This window comes from Fulmarus glacialis, unplaced genomic scaffold (assembly GCF_000690835.1).
Source record: "Fulmarus glacialis isolate BGI_N327 unplaced genomic scaffold, ASM69083v1 scaffold45342, whole genome shotgun sequence".
NCBI classification, from domain to species: Eukaryota; Metazoa; Chordata; class Aves; order Procellariiformes; family Procellariidae; genus Fulmarus; species Fulmarus glacialis.
In genome coordinates this window covers 72201-89373 of record NW_009200644.1, presented here as the reverse complement: position 1 = coordinate 89373, position 17173 = coordinate 72201, and the positions used below count along the sequence as shown (strand labels likewise).

General features: G+C 34.9%; 1 protein-coding gene across 1 annotated transcript; it reads left to right on the top strand.

The window, feature by feature from the left end:
* Positions 1 to 736: 736 nt before the first annotated feature.
* On the top strand, positions 737 to 14334 carry BRMS1L (breast cancer metastasis-suppressor 1-like; the record flags this gene model as incomplete). Its single annotated transcript, XM_009573670.1, has 8 exons — positions 737 to 864; positions 3609 to 3688; positions 5707 to 5803; positions 6217 to 6300; positions 8495 to 8559; positions 10036 to 10075; positions 10959 to 11085; positions 12755 to 14334. Coding segments are annotated over 8 exons (745 nt in total), but the record flags the coding sequence as incomplete, so codon positions are not given.
* Positions 14335 to 17173: the final 2839 nt, after the last annotated feature.

Below are 17173 nucleotides of genomic sequence, written 5' to 3'. Positions count from 1 at the left end.
AACCTTAATGATTCTATGATTCTACATTAAATTCTTCAAAATGTAAGCAGATTTCTTCATTGTCTGCCAGTAAATAGCAGGAATTTATAAAAGGAATGAATTTTAGGTAAAATAAAAATATTTTAAATACACTTCCTTTTGGCAGGAGTGAAAGATGTCATTACAAATTATCCTGTGATATTTGTGATAGTATGCAATATGTGGATTTTCACAGGAGATGAAATGAGGGTTGCTTCAATAAGAGCCTGCCTCTCTCTTTCCTTGGTTTATGGTAGGGTGGGAGCAGATATGTGAACACGAAAGCAAATGGGCGTTTCTATCCACAAAATGTCTATCTTTCTCTCCCATGATGTAAGTCGTAGTGGTCATATGTATTGTAGCACCCTTTCCTGTCCTCTTCCATGTTGATTCACCTCCTACTCTACCTTAATCCTATTAACGGCCATGTGATTTTTTTCTTCTTCCTTAGAGATGGAGATTTATTTCATTTTATCTTTACTTTCTACACTTCTGATTGTCTGCATGTGTTTTCCAGAAAGGCTTGATAGACATGAGGAATATTGTTGAAAAAGAAAATATGTATTGGAAAATTCAGATGGTAACAAATCTTAACTTTGCTTCAGTGGGTGTTCTGTAACATTAACAGAGATGCAGAATAGTTGTTCTAAAAATATTTCTTCTAACTTGTGTTTGTTTTTAAATAAAATACATGTTTTTTTATTTCTATTATTTTAAGACTTTACAAAGAAAGATTAAGCCAAGTGGATGCAAAACTACAAGAGGTCATAGCCGGAAAAGCACCTGAATATTTAGAACCATTGGCAGCTTTACAAGAAAATATGCAAATCCGAACCAAGGTGGCAGGTAGGCGTGCAAAATGAGTATTGCTGTTTCACCAGTATAAACTTGCTATGCATTTTAAGGTCAATCTCCTTTTTTCTTAAGAATTGTTAGAGTGTGTTTTAAAGTTAGAAATACTGTGGCATAGTTTGAAATATAAAATATTTTTCAAGTCAAAATGAATAGGTTGCTTACTTCTTTGCACAAGTTGCCTAAAAATACAGCTTTTTTGTGTTTCATTTAATGGCTGTCTGTCTTTGTGTAGTAAGCACAAAATTACTGAATTAAAACCAGTAATAATTCTTACTAGTGAGAAGATTTGGGATCAAGTCTGCACACTGGTCACTGTTGAAATGAAGAGATAAGTAGGTGCTATGTCATGAAGTGCTTGCCAGATCATCTGAGATGACCATGTTTTTCCTGCTCTTCTAATCTGTTTCTCTTCTACTCCTCTGCTCCCATCCTCCTGTTCTGTCTGGGGAAGGAGGAAAACTCTTGTCCTTAGCAGCTTTTATCTAAGCTGCATTTCAATTATTAAAACTAATGTTTAGGTAGGCTTTTATGCTCATAGAAGAAGCAGGCAAGAACTTTTATCTTCTTCTGGGATATAAACCTATAGTCATATGGAACAGTGGTATTACAGGAAGACAAAGATCTGTACTTCCCTATTGTAAATTGTTTTCATATCATATATTACTCCTTTAGGAGTAATTCAGCTGTCTAAGGGTTACCTAATACAGGCTGTCAAAAGCCAAAAGGCAGACAGCCGTGATCTCTCTAGCGAGAGAAGCTATGCCAATGTCTTTTCTAAGAAATTCAGCAGAAGCACAGTGCAGACGAACTGGAAAATGGCAAGCCTGCTTACACTTTTCATAATACGAGTGCTACTTCAGTGCTACTCAGTATGTCTTCATTGGTACTTTTGACTTCAAGCTATGAAGAGAATTTGAAATCTTTTGGTCTATTGCATTTATCTCCCTCCCGGTCTTCTCCATAATGTAATGCTTTTTCTCAGCTGGTGACCCAGAATTTCTGAGTTTTAAGATCTTAACCCAAATTTACTTGATGACTCTTAAGTAGCCCACTTGGGCTTTGCAGAAGGTTCAGAGGTGAACTTGCAGAAGGTTTGATATAAAAGCAACCTTAATCCCGGCTTTTGATTTTCAGTTTTAAATGTGGCTGTCAGGGCTTTCATGTAGGTGGGTGTGGATAGGCAGAATATTACAGATTCTCCTGATTTGTCTTCAGCAGCACTGAAGATCCATGTTCCAATGTAAAAAGAGCCCAGGGTAAAAACTACAAAGTTTCCTTGAAGTTGAGGCTAGAAATCAGGATTGTGGTGGTTTTTTTTTTTTTCCTTTTTTCTCAACTGAATGAGATTGATAAAATTATTCCAGAGAAAGCAAGAAACTACAGAACAGGCTTATTTGGTCTTACTGTTTGAGAGCCTTGACAGAAGTGGGTAGGAGCAGGACTTGAGCTCCAACAGGTAACCCCTAAGGACCTACTTCTACCTGAGAGAGGGGAAGAAAGGGTGAAAAAAAAAAAGCTAAACTATGTTTAGCTAAATTATGGATATAGTTGAATCTGTGGTAGAAAAGAAACTTGTGTTCCTCTGCTCTCTAAGGCACTGCACACTATTCACACAAAATGTGGATCTTGACTATTTCAGCAAGTCAGGAATACAATTGTTTTTTCTAGAAGTATTCATTCCTATACTGCTTGATTTCAGGCAAATAAGCAGTGATTATAAATTGGTAGACCTAGATATGCCAGTCAGCCATAAATATAAAAAAAAAAAAAAAAAGCCAGCATAACATACTGATGTAAGAAAAGAACATTTTGAATTCTAGATCAAAAGTGACATCACAGCGGAAAGATGATTGACATTAATACTTTGCGGTTTGTTTTTCACAGGAATTGCCAGATACAATTGTTCCTCTTGTACTGTATTAATTTATAGTCAACTGAATTCTGAGGGAAGTTGTTTTTGGGAGTTCTTCAGTTGCTAGACAGCACCAGCGTGTGTGCAAACTTAACTCCTCAAGATGGAATCTGGAACAATTTAAGTATTTTGTGTTGAATGCATTGAATGTACTAAATCAAGTTCTATTTATACTTGCCAGATATTACATTTCAGATACCTTTCAGATTTTTTCAGCTGTCTGTTTAGTAGACACATTTTCAGAAATGTGTAAGAAATGCTCCTAATACTCAGAAGCAGTATCTTTTGTATCATAAGGTGGCTATTTCTAAGAATGGAACAGTCATGTTAATTGATGTGATTTATTAAGGTCATGCATTATAAAGTAAGCCTTATTCCAAATATTAATTTGTAAAAGTCTGTTCTTTCATTCAGTTTTCTAGCTATTTAAAACCCCCAAAACATTATTTAAAACGCTAATTAGAAAACAGAAGAGGCCATTTAGTACTTCATGATTTGCAAACTGAGAATATCCAGGATATTTTGATCAGAAATATGAAATAGACCTATTTTGTAAAGTTAGCCTGACCGCTGGTGTAATTTGTTGACTGATAGGGGAAAAAGTTCCAATAGCATTTATTTTTCCTCAGATCTTCAGAATTAAGGGATTACTTGTTCTTATTTTTACTTTGTAAAGCAGCTAGCCACTGTAAGTGCCTAATATAATATATCTGTATTTTTCAGTATGTACATGTTATGGGACTTGCAGGCAGTCTTAAAAGAGAATTCTGAAATCAGGTATTAGCTAAAGAAAGTAATACTGCTGTAATTTGCCTGATTACAGGTATCTATAGAGAGCTTTGTCTGGAATCTGTGAAGAACAAGTATGAATGTGAAATTCAAGCGTCTCGACAGCACTGTGAGGTTGTGCCAGCTATTTTACATCGATAGCTAATCTCATCTAACTTTACTGTGTCGTGCTTTCCAAATTCAGTGCATGTTTTTATTATTATTGTTATTTGCTATTTGAATGCAATTGCCTTGTGATATTTAATCCCATGTAAGAGGTTATTCAAAGCATATAAAAATTAGCTTTTATATTAATTTGGCTTTGCATATAAGTATAGCTAAGTTTTCTTATTTTTCATTAACAGGTACTTATTAATAGATTCTCACATAATTTTTTTAACCTTTGTTATAAAAAAGATTACCAAGAACAGTAACTAAAATATCTGACATAATTTTAGCAAAAAGCACCTTACATTTTGCTAACAACAACAACAACAATAATAATAATAATGATGTCTTTTTAAGATGACTTGGACAGCTAGTCACCAAGTGCTTGAAGCAAAACAGATGTCTAAACACAAACACTATTTCATTTTAAAATGGAATTTTAAAATGGTCTCAGAACAGATAACACTCATTTAGCATTTCAGGTATATGTAAGAGGCTTCTGCCTTTTCAATTCCACAGGGAAATTTTTTTTATAATTAAGGGTTGAAAAATATATGAAAGGAGGTCTTTGGAATTTAAATACTTTGTAACTTGAAGGGAATGGTAAACATGACAGCCATTTAGTAGAACAGGGTTCTTTGGTTTTGTCTATTCGTCAACTGTTTTGCTTCACTCCAGCGTACTAGCTTGAACATTGGTAAAGGTTAAGTTTCTGTTAGTATGCTGTGCTATGGGCAGGAGCAGTTGAGGTGCAGACATCTGCTGACTTGGCTCTAGGAACTGCAGCTTCTGGCAGAGACATGGTAGCAAATAGCTAGATGCAGTGACTTGTGCTGCTTAAGTTGGTTTTTCAATGAGTAAGTCCAAGCTCTCTGTTTTCCAGAGTTGTTAAAGATGTTGCTCAGTGAAAATGAACTTTAAAATGTAACAATCAACTGTACTTCCTACTTGTGTTTTAGGAAATGTGCAAGCTTATGAAAGAACAGTAAATTTATTTCCTTGAGGCTTGGAACTCAGCTTAATTCCAAGTTACTGGTTTAGAGAGTTTAGTGTTTTTCGATGCTGCCTTCAGAAGGGTAACTGATCTATATAGATACTGTGTAATTTTGGTATCAGTCCTGTGCAGTGGACTATAATTGAGAGCAGTTTACTACAAAGTTGATTTTCTCGAAACACTTAAGAGATGGAAGAGAGTGTAGACTGCACAAAACGCTGTAGAAAGTTCACATCAGAGTGTGGTTTTGTTTGTCTTTGTATATAAAAAGTGCTAATGAGACATTGAAGGCATTATGTTAATCTATTTGGATCAGAAATTGCCTTTTAAAAGGACGAATTAGCTAACTTATCTAAAGCAGTGCTTTAGAAGTGTTTCTCACAGCTTTAAGGTAGACAATTTTGCTTTCACAACTATCTAGGTTATTTTATGTGCTCAATAAATTCTTCTGTGGGAAGGTATTTTTCAGATCTATGAAAATAGACAATTATAAATACTGTGGTAATAGATGATAATTCTCTATAAATGACTGCAGGTTTATCAATATTGGAGGCAGCTTAATAAAAAGGTTTCCACGAAAACATTAACTTTTCTGATTTGTAATGAAATATGGCATAGAGGTCACTACTTTACAGTTACTCATTGTGAATAAATCTTTGCTATCCAGAAGGAAAATACTGTATTTGTGTCAAAATACAAACAGTTATTCTGGAGATCTAGCTGCATGCTTTTACATACTTAGTTATTCTTGGTACTGATATTTGATAACTATATTTACACTTATGCCAAGTAAGCGTGCTGTCTTTAAGGAGCTAGCATTTCACACTAGGAAAGTGGATAGAGGGAAATGTCATATGCTTTGTGCCTTCTGAAAAATTTTCACCTAAAGCTACTCTTACCTTCCTTCCACTGAGGCTTTAAATTGTTGTCATATGTATTTAGATAATAGAACATAGTCATGTAAAAATGTGTAATTTCTTGCCTTTTTTAGAGTGAAAAGCTTCTGTTGTATGATACTGTACAAAGTGAACTAGAAGAGAAGATTAGAAGACTTGAAGAAGACAGGCATAGCATTGACATTACCTCAGGTGGATGGAAATTCAAAGTTGTTGGGGTTTTGTTAGTTTGTTTGGTGTTGTTTTTTTGTTGTTGTTTGGGTTTTTTTCAATCTTCTGGTAGCTACTCATTAGTTGACTGTACACATAGTAGGTCTGGTGAGTTTCAGGTTATCCAGTAGAATGCTATCCAGCTGTAAACTTTAGGTGGTGGGTTGAATTTAAGCTTAAAACAAACTTTGGTCTAGTAATTGTCAGCATCCCTTGTGTGTTTGAGAGTATTAATCTATGACTACATAATCATGTAACATCTTCATTCTGTTCAGAAACAACATCTCACCAGAAAATGTATTATTTTTCATTTTTGGACAATGTTTTCTGCTGTAAAAAGAGCTAAGCATGTAAATGTTTCTGATTCATAGCATGTTCTTATCATGTCTTTTCAGAATTATGGAATGATGAGCTACAGTCTAGGAAGAAAAGGAAGGATCCATTTAGTCCAGATAAGAAGAAACCTGTTGTTGTATCAGATATCCTTTTACTGAAATAATTATTTTTTCTAGTAGTGTTTACTGTTTTATAGCTAGTCTTATTACATATGTCATTAATAACAAGTTGAAGTGATAACGCATTCTCAGAATTGATTTTTGCATGGCAGATGTTATTCTAATTCAGATTAGAGAAACCATGTTGACACATCCCATTATGAAAACTGAAATTAAGATTCTCTTATCTAACTACTAGTTTCATATAGAGAATATTTCTAAAAGTTGATTTTTCTAACTCTTCAAAAAATAGAGCTACAAAGCAAAAGCAGGAAAAAGTTAGACATTATGTTTGTAAAATATAACTTGACTTGTGTAACTTCTCCTGTATAGCTTTGCTTCTCATACTGGGACATCTTTACCTCAATTTGTTACTTCTTAACAATTCCATAGACTTTAGAACCCTCTTTGATTAAAAGTTTAAAATTCCAAGAGTTGAGAGGGTTGGGGGAGGGTGTTTGTGGGTTTGGGGTTCCTGTAGAGTGAGTATAATATTTAAGAATTTTGCATTGATGACTTCTTCATGGCTGTTGACAAGCATGCAGTGCAGCTGAAACTTTTTAAGGTGTAACACCTAAAAGATGGTATCATCTTTCTCTAGAGAAAGAAGGAGATGCCTTTGCAAACAGAGTGTTTTCTCTACTCCTACCCCTAGCCTAGCATTTTTATAGGATAGAGATGAGATGGCTTAGAAATTGCCAGAATCATGGAGACTACCTAAAAGAGACTGACTTCTAAGTATTGACATTATATGGTATAAAAGCCATTTTTTATTGCTAAGTTGCTGCAAAAAATCCTGCTACCTTCACAAGGTTTTGTAACATTAGGAGAAGGTGGGAAGGAAGAAGTTTCTGAAAAAACTGTCATCATTGGGACATCCTCCTTCAGGATGGTTGATTTACTGGAACACATCCCAGGTGGATGATTTGTCCTAATAACGACTGTTCTTCCATTAGGATGTGTCATAAATTCAGTTTAGTAGAGGTGTTTTTTAACTAGTGCTTAAAAACCAAGTGGTATTAATCAATGCAGGTACAAGTGGCTTCATTAGTTTCTTAACTCCTTTTAGCAATTTCAGTGCCAGGCTATCTGAAAGTGTATTTTCTTTAGCTCTCAGTCATCCTTGTCTTCAGGATGTCCGCATAAACAGCATCAGATTCTGTGAATTGAGCTACCTTGCCATTTTAGAATACATTCCAAAAGGAAAATACTAACATAGTATTAGGTCTAAAACCCCAGCAATTTCAGGCAATTCATAAGGCTGAAAATGTTTTCAGTTGTGAAGTAAATTAATTTGCTCTTTTTGCTTATGATTTTAAAATAGTTGTGAACTTGTCAGTTTGTACAGATCTGTGTAAAGCAAATACCTAGAAATTTTACATGGATTTTGATTTGTAATTCTTCGTTATTTAGAGGAAAACAAATTTGAAAATGGCTAAAGATTCTTAAAATTTCAAATGGAATGTAAATTAAAGCTATCATATTCCATTTTAGGAGATTTAGTTTTTAAACATTCATAGCACCTTTTTCTAAACTTGTTTTTCAGAGATGAAGTGGGGAAAAACAAAGTAAAAACTGAAGATTGTTGTAATGCAATAGCTGTGCTATGTGGAGTTTTGTTTCAAAGTTCATGTGTATTAGAACAACACAGTTTTTACTTTACAGTTGGTAGTTCAAGGAAGGGGCTTTACCTTTCTACTTCCTGTTTTTTGGATATTTGATATTCAGAGATGTGGTGCTGTCTACACTTTTCTCTCAAAGAAATATGATGCAGAATACTGTAAAAATAATGATGTTATTAAAGTTGATACTAGCGTAGATGCTGATTTGCAGTGGTATATTGAAATTGCAGTGAATTTTAATTGTAATTTGTGGTATGCAAATAGAATGATTTTTGGAAATTTTAGGGATGGAATGGTTGTATTATAGTTGTTTATCTTATCTTCATGTTGAACTCCAGTAGTCTGAGTATCTACATACTATTACTTATCTCTTAATAATTTTTAAAGTGTATTTCTAGGTTGCATAATTCAAAGATGCATTTATTTTTGCTGAGCTTTCACTTCACGTAGGTATTCTTTGTGTAAAAGATTGGCAGAACAGAGCTATTAATATCTTTCTGCAAACATTAGAGTATTTTTATTATTGCTTTTAAAAGAGTTTTCCCTAACTTTTCCACGCCCCTATATAGTTTATATGTTACAAGACCTTGATATACTTGAAGACTGGACAACAATAAGGAAGGTAAGATGAAAGGATGAATGCCAGTGGCTGTGGGTTTTGTTTGGGTTCTTGTCTAGTCCTTTTGCCTCTTAAAAATACGTAAATGTGTTTCTTACATGATCAAAACTTTAAATGTATTTTGGTTTCTTCAGTAGTCAGGTGATCATGCCAGTTCAAGCTATGTTACTGCTACTTTTTCTGATTCTACCCAAATCGTGCAGAGGAATCCAATAGAGTGGTGGAAGAGATTATCTCTTAAACGGCTATTCTGTAATTTTCCATGATAAAGTGAGCCTAAAGCCTGTGTCAAGAGGATCTGTTGTCTCATAGTCTAGCATAATTGGGTAGAAAGTATGATAGAGTAGTTTGATAGGATTTTGCTTTAAATTAAGATTTTTAAAATATACATCATACAGTATGTTTTCACGTAGTAAATAGTTTATTTTATGAATATTTTTATGCTTTGACCTCTCCTTATACCTTTTTTTTAAATAAAGTGAAACTCTGTGTTTTTCCCAGATTATAAGAGAATCAGGGTTTACAGGAAGAGAAGTTTGTTTCACCAGTTGATGTATTTGAAAAAATAAATCCAGCTTTTAAGTGCAGAGTTCCTTTTTCAGATCTTTGTCATATCGTTAAAGTAACTTGCTGTAATGAAACACTATCCTTGCCTTGCACCTGCAGTCAGAAAATTTGTCCTGGTACCCTAGTGCTTCCCAGCTTGTGGAATAACAAACTACTTATGTGAATTCAAAAACTTGGTGGGAAATGGCTTTGAGACAGTTTCCATCCTGCTTTATACTTGTACATATTTCCTAAACAAGAACTAGAATGTGATGTCTGTGTGAAAACTTGTCTGACTTTTCTCTTCCTATCACATCGGAGGAACAGACACAAAATAACTTTCCCTCAGTTTCTTTCCTGTAGTGTAATACAATTTTAAACAATAGCAACAAAACCAGAGTCTACTGGGGACTTTGCCTTTTCTGGAAGTAATTTAAAAAAAACCAAAAAGCAAACAAACAACACCAAAAAACTCTCAGAGGTTTTTTTTAAACCTACATTAATACCACGTGTGATCTAGAGTTTGCATGAGAGAAAATTTGTGAGCTTATGAGTATAATGTATAAATTAAGAGAGTAGGTTGTTCATATAGCATTTTGTTTTTCAGAATGAGTTAATGTCCTTTTGTATTTTCTTGACAGAATTACGTAACGGGAATTTTGAAGGTTTAATTTAGAAAACCTCCTGAGTTATTTGAAATCAAAAACTTACTAAAGAAGGTGGTTTTTTTTTTTTCACCCTCAAAATGCTCTTTTATTTAGTTACCGAGTCACCATTGAACACACTTTTATTTTAGATTTGTTCTGATTGTGGTTTTTGCATGTAAAAGCAAGTATCCTGAGCTACACTGCATTTAAATTCGCAATTAAAGCTGGCAGTAGAGAAAAAAAGACTATGCTTGCTGACTAACTTCATTTTCTTTTGTGTTTCAAGGCAATGGCTACACTGGGGCCACACAGAGTAAAGCCAGAACGTAAGTAAACATTGTCTGGTTTCACAAGACAGAACTTGCTGTGTGCAATGATGCAAACTGCAGATCATATTTATTTTAGCCCTGGTGGATGCCATTTATTTTAGCCATGGAGGGTGGGATGAGGTAGCTGGAAGATGTGGCTTTTGTCTTTCCCTTCTCTCAGGTGCTTATACTTGTAGCTCGATTGCTGATGATTGTATTGACACCTGAATTTAAAAAAATTATCAATAAAAATCTAGACTTCTAGAAGTGGGTTACACCAATTAATATTAGCAAACTATGCCAGTGTTTACACAAGATGAGGCAGGAAACTGAGGGCATCTGGACTTTAGGGGTGAATTCTAAAGGATGCTCACATTCACTGCAAGCTACAACCCTGAAAAAGTAGAGCTATGGGAAAGGAGTGGCAACTGATATTTGGCACTGAGGTGAGAAGCACATTAATGCTAGGTAAAATCAAATACTTGGAGGTGGTGAGTAAGGAGAAGAAGGGAGAGGAGGCAAGCAGGTGATGTATTCCTTTAGCAACATTACTACTTGCACATTGTGGTAATGTGCTGATGAAGAGGTTTCAGGTTCTGCCATATGAAGTCTTCTCTATATTGCATTACTTGATTTGTGAAAATTCGTATCACAGATATGAAGGTTGTGGGATAGATAGCTTCTATCTGAAAATGGAAATATAACTTTTAATTTACCTGACTGGAAATAAAAAGGTATCTTGTTTCCAATTTTCTTGCATTCTTGCAACTATTAAGAGAGAGGCTACTTTTGAGAATGGAAAAAATGTGAATTCTATGTAAATAACTTGATGAATGTGTATTTAAACATCTAACTGACTTCTGCCAAGTCAGTATTAAATGACTTCTATTGATCATTTCAGCACCTGTCAAATTAGAAAAGCATCTACATAGTGCTAGATCTGAAGAAGGAAGACTTTATTATGATGGAGAGTGGTATGGTCGTGGACAGACGATATGCATTGATAAAAAAGACGAATGTCCTACAAGGTAAAGGTTGCTCAGTTTATGCAGTTCTGTACATTCATGTTAACCAATAAATAGGATGATGGTGTTGAAGAATAAGGCTTATTTGGAAATACTGCCACCTCAGTAACATTTATTAGTTCACCTTAGAAGACAGGCATTGTCAAAGAAAGTTGAGCACTGGACTTCTGAGAGAGGCTAGTAAAGGTTGGACTTTACTAAAGGTAATGAGATGTTTGTCAAGTTAGGATCTCACTAACAATTTAACCTCTTACTAGTTTCTGAATAGCCTTTGACTAAATTTTTTTTGAGTATCTTGGGATTTTGTTGCTGTGAGAATTTGATCTGTTGGCCCACCCAAAAATACTTAATTATGGAAAAACACTTTACACCATTAAAGATAAGCTTTGTTTTCAGTTGATTAACACTCTGAAAGAAAAGAGTTGGAACTTTTTTTGTGGTATTTCCTTCTCTTAACAAAGGTTCTACCTGGAAACGGTCTAAATATTACAGTGCTAATTTGGTTGAATGTTTAAGATGTCTAAATGTATTTTCTCTGTATGGATAATACTTGTAAATTCTAAAAATTTGGGTATATTTAGAACAATGTTTAAAATTAAATTTATATCTTACATTTTACTGAATGGGGCAAATCAGTTGAAGCGCAGTGTTGATTAAATATGCACAGCTACCCAGGAAAATGAACTTTAACTTCATATACCAGCAATTTACTGTAAAAGTGGCTGTTTCTTTTCTTCCCTGTGTATAGTGAAGGGGTACAGATTTTGGTGATTTTGGTGTTCAGGGCTGAAGCAGGAAGGTATTTTAGTAAACTATTTATTCTTTCTGAAATTTAAAAAATTCTGAATTAGTTTAGCAGAACATAGCAGTTATACTGGGCCAAAAAAGATCTTGGTATCCAGTGTCTGACAAAAGCTGATGCTTAACAGGGCAAGCATACAGTAGAACTTTCCCAGCCTTTCAAGATTTCAGCAACTTTTAAGGCTGAAGAGTTTCCTGGAGGGAGTTTTGTCACACTGAGTATGTGATAGATCTTTTTTCCATTAACTGTTTTAATCTCTGGTTTTGAGCCTTTTTATGTCATCAATTCTACTTGAAAAAAAATTTTTTATGTGTTCACTAGTTGTGTTAAGGTTTACCAGAAGGATTCATGTAAGAATGATTCAGTAAATCAGGCTTTGACTTTATTTCCTATGGTCTTGGTATAATGACTAACAGTTGAATACTTTTTCTGCTTTAAATCTTGGGCTTCAATCTTTTTTCAAAGTTTTTTCCAAATACTTTGTATTCAAAGTAATTTCTGGGTATGTTTGCTAACAGATCTGTTTTTTACCATGGGTAGTCTATTGTTGTGTTTTCTGTGAGTGATTGTTGTTCTTTTAAACAATTAAAACATTTGTACATGTTGAGGGTTTTCTCGTGGGAGAGGAAAATAGATAGATGGCTGAAAAATTAACTACCTTCACTAAAAACACATGCAGTTACCAAAGAATTCTGTTAAAACTATCCTTACAATGGAGCCAGTGTCTTTTGGGCCAAGCATTTACAACAAATGCATATTTTCATTTACTGTACGGAAATACAGCTGCAGTTTTGAGGTTATTTATTAGCTTATAAGGTTTCTAAACTCTTGTTTTTCTTACCCTGACCCTTCTTCCCTCATTTTCTGTAGTGCCATCATTACAACAATTAACCATGATGAAGTTTGGTTTAAAAGACCAGATGGAAGCAAGTCCAAGCTGTATATTTCTCAGCTACAGAAAGGAAAATATTCAATAAAGCATAACCACAACTGACCGTTGCTAACCAGATAGGAAACAAGTGGTATTGCCATGCTTGATGTGCCATGGGGTGAAAGTTGTATTTAATAGTGTTTTGTATTCCTTATAAATTTACAGCAGTATCTGATGTGTATTTGTAGTGCTGTATGTAAACTTCATGTGGATGGCCTTCAGAAACCTGAGGACGTTAAATCATGTTGACAGACATTTTACCTCTAAGCTGGGTCCAGTGCCTGAGATATGAAGTATGCTCTTCAAGTATAATGGCTCAGAACTTCTCATATTGGTAAAATGGGGGAAAAAAAAGAAAAAAAAAAAATATTTTTTTTTTTTTTCATTGGTGACCAGTTGGTGTGATAAAAATGATAACCATAATTACCAGCAACTCACTTTGTTTTCAGTGAACATGTCATGCTTCTCTTGTGGATGTAAATTTAGCCTGTTCAGTTGTTGCTTTTGAATAGATTGTAACATGCATAAGCATTCTTTTATGCAAAGTGGACCGATTTATTAAAATTATTGCCCTTGACAGCTCTGCTAGTACTGACTGTGTTATATTTTGTAAGGTTTACTATATTGCTTGTAATGAGACAAAGCCAATATTTGAGCTACATTTTTTGAGGAGCACTTTTTTAGTTTAGGACCCTACTCTATAGTAAACAAATCGTTGGTGATTTTTTTTTCTTCTTCCCCAGATTGCCAGCAAAACTTATGCATAAAGTAGACAGTGTTGCTCCAACCTGTGTTATACGTAGCCCACAAAGAACGACTGCGGGAATGGTTATGTAAATACTGTTGCATGCTCTGCTTGTTTGGTCCACAGTTGTATGAAATACTATGAATCTTTTTTTCAAAAGGAAAATATTTCCCCAGAAATCTGATCTGGGAAAATTTACACTGACTTTTTCACCAAACACTATTTTCCAAATTTCTGCACCCTACTTCATCTTATTGTACACCAGAATTATTTCATGCAGCTTAGAAAGCTTAATTTCTCTTAAATCTTACTGTTTAAGCCACGGAGAAAAGTCCTAAATCCTTGATGTTACTGTGATATGCTTGGAGCATCTAGAATGATAGATGGGATTGCTGAAGAATTATTAATGCGTTGGTTATGTGCACTTTAATCTCCACTTATGATTCTTTTTGGAGAAAGAAAGCATCCATTTGCTTTAAATGATCACAGCAAATAAGTATTTTTATTGTAACATATAAATGTTTTATTCCTATATTAATTGTCTCTTCTAGTGCAGGGTGGTAACTACTTTCCAAATGCCAAATCAGTTTCTGCTGAGTGATGCTTTTCTACAATTGTATGACATTATTAATCAAATGTACATAAAGTATCAATTGACATGTTGGCTTTTAACAATATGAACTGTATGTATACAGTTGTTTGATAAACTTTTTGTAATAAAATATTCGTATTTTTTAACTTAGTGTATAAATAAATGATCTGTGGTAGTGGACATGTATTATGTTGTTTTGCTATTTGGTTTTCTAGTCTTGTTGGAATTGCTGATATACCAAATGCTAAAGGGAAATCTATTTAAGTTTTCAGAAGGCCTAAATCTTTTTAAAGACCTTGGACTTGCACTTTTTTCTTTTGAATTTTGAGAGTTTGTATGTATAGATTTTGTTTGTTTGTTTTTACAACTTTTTTCTTTAATATTTTATGGAACGACTATTCTGCGCTGTTTATAAATCACATGTAAGCACTGTTAAGAACCTCTTAGCTATTGATGTGCTTGAAATCATTTGTATTTAGGGCATGCTGGGTACCCTAAACTGTTTCTGTGGTTCACCCCTTTCCTCTTTCCTCTAGCTGCGATTGATTATTTCTAAAGCTGTTTCTAATCTGATCTCCTTGGGTCCAGAACTTTGCTTTGTCCAGCCCTGCAGTTTGGACTGACACTTGGTGAGTGCGGCTTCTTTATTCAGAATAAACATTATTCATATCAACATGATAGAAAATAAGCATAGCAGTATGGGTTAGTGATCAAACAACTAGGATCTACCTGTTCCGTTACTAGAAGTCCAAGAAACTGCGCTATGGCTTTCCTTTTTACATGTAATCACTTCTGTGTATGCAATTGGAAAGTTATGAGGTTGGTCTTTTCTATAATTGGTTAATTGTTTCATGCCTAGACAAATCATATTTGGTACATGTTATATATCTTTTTAATATTTGAACAGTTAATGGTTTGCTCGCTCCATCATAAAATGTAAGAGGTGTCTTCAACAGATTTTAGTCCTTTGAAGTACAGACGTTGTTAGCCTGTTGTCCATCTGTTTTATCTTTTACACCGCTACAGTAAAGCTTTTCAAGCCTCAGTAGGATTGTTTTAACCTACAAATAGGATTAAGATCTGTAAAGTGCTGAAAGGAAAAAGATGTTGGGCATATTGTTTATTCCTTGAGATACAATATGTGAAAAGGGAAGTAAATGAAGAGTAACAGGCATTGAGTGACAAAAATAACTTTCTGTACATGTATAGAAAAGGCTTCTATATCAATAGTTGTGTTTCAGAGGAGGTGCAGTTTGTTTTTCGCCAATCACACAGAGCAAGCTGATCTGTTAATCTTTCTCGTAATGAAGTATCCGGTATATTTAGTTGAAATGCAATTGATTTAACGTGACAACACTTAATGCATAAGTATAATGTGGAATTTAGCTTAGGTATCTCATAATGAGCAGCTCTTAAACTTTACAAATACACTTGGATTTTGGCGCTTTGTTGCAGTGTGTTTTTTTTAAAACTATAAAAATGGGCTATGTGTAGCCCATGGAACATCTTGTTTTGTATTTGTAAGCCAAGGCCTGCATAACTAGCTCACCAGCTCCATCAAGTGGCAAGTGACGATTAAATACTAAAATTTTCACACATTTTGAAAACCCATGCTGTCTTCCACCAACAGGTTCAATTTGTTCTGGGAGGGGTTTTTTGTTTGTTTTTGTTTTTTTCTTTGAAGTGGAAAGAAAAAGAAAAGATTTTGGCTTTTACCAAAAGAAGTACTAATACGGCTCCCAGTCTCCTGGAGAAGTTCTTCAATTATTACTGTGGGAAGAGCTGCATTTTTTGCCTTTTTTTGAGGTCAAGGGGAAGAGGTAGGGAGAAAACATGTGTTCGATAGACCTTGCATTTAAATAGCTAAAATCTTCAGTGCTTTTAGCCATATTGAGTTTGTTGGAGCCTTTCACTGTTCCTCGTGGTAGCTAAATGGGACATGCTTTCTTCTGTTTCTGCATATGACAGCCCTGTCCAAACACCCTTTTACAAGTGGCCAGGTAAGCTCTGTTCTAAGGGCACTTGATTATTCCTAAGGAAGTTTTTTACAAGGCCCTTCTCAGCTGGGGGCATGGTTACCGTTGGAATTAAGACCAAATAGCCAATATTTTACCTCGGGTACCTAGGGTACCTCAGAGATCTGACAGTCAGGATGCCCTGGGTGATGTGTACTTCCAGGTAGCACGGTAACTGCCTGGTGTCTGGAAATACTTCAGTGTTTCTGCAGCGTATGTGTAGATCAGCTGCATGGTACATCTGCAGTAAATCAGCATGGGATTTGCAGTCTACAATTTAATCAAAAGCACAGCATGTATTCAGTAAGCCTGATATTTCCTGGAAATGCCAGCCTAACTGTACTTGCATGGCATTGTGTATGCTTTCATTTCTCTGTATGGAAAATCTGGGCTTGATGGAACAGCTTTGACTTCTGACATTTAAGACTCATTTCTGTTTTTTCTGGAACTCCAGACTGGAAAGCCAAAAAGTGATGTGCTGAGCTGACTCCTGTTTCAGTGTGCTGGCTCCTGTAGACCTCATTTCTAGAAATCTAACTTTCCCAGACGTTGTATGAAGAGTTTGAATGCTGAAACTGAGCTGAGAGATTCGCTAGTGGGCAGAGGACCTGAAGTTAGGTGCGGTGCTGAGTGCAACGTTGAAGAAATTCCAGCTCCAGAATAAAGATTGGAGAGGCAAATGGAATAAATGAAGTGATGAAGTGTATGTCAATGACCAGCATTTAAAAAAATGGTAAGATGAGTAACTTAGCCCTAGTTACCCTGGGCATTGGCAGAGGCAACTTCTGATAGGAAAAATTACTGTATGATCTTTTAAGTAAGGATTGTTTCACATGGCAATGGGTTCAAAAAAAGGCTCTGTAGGCAAACTTTATATTTGGCATTTCCAAGCTTTAAAAGTGTCAATATTACTCTTCCAGTATGGTTTGGTGTATGAAAGAATGTAAATGTATAGGAGTCAGGTCACTTAGTAAGGCAGTAATCTCCAAATTCTCCTAAACCAGTG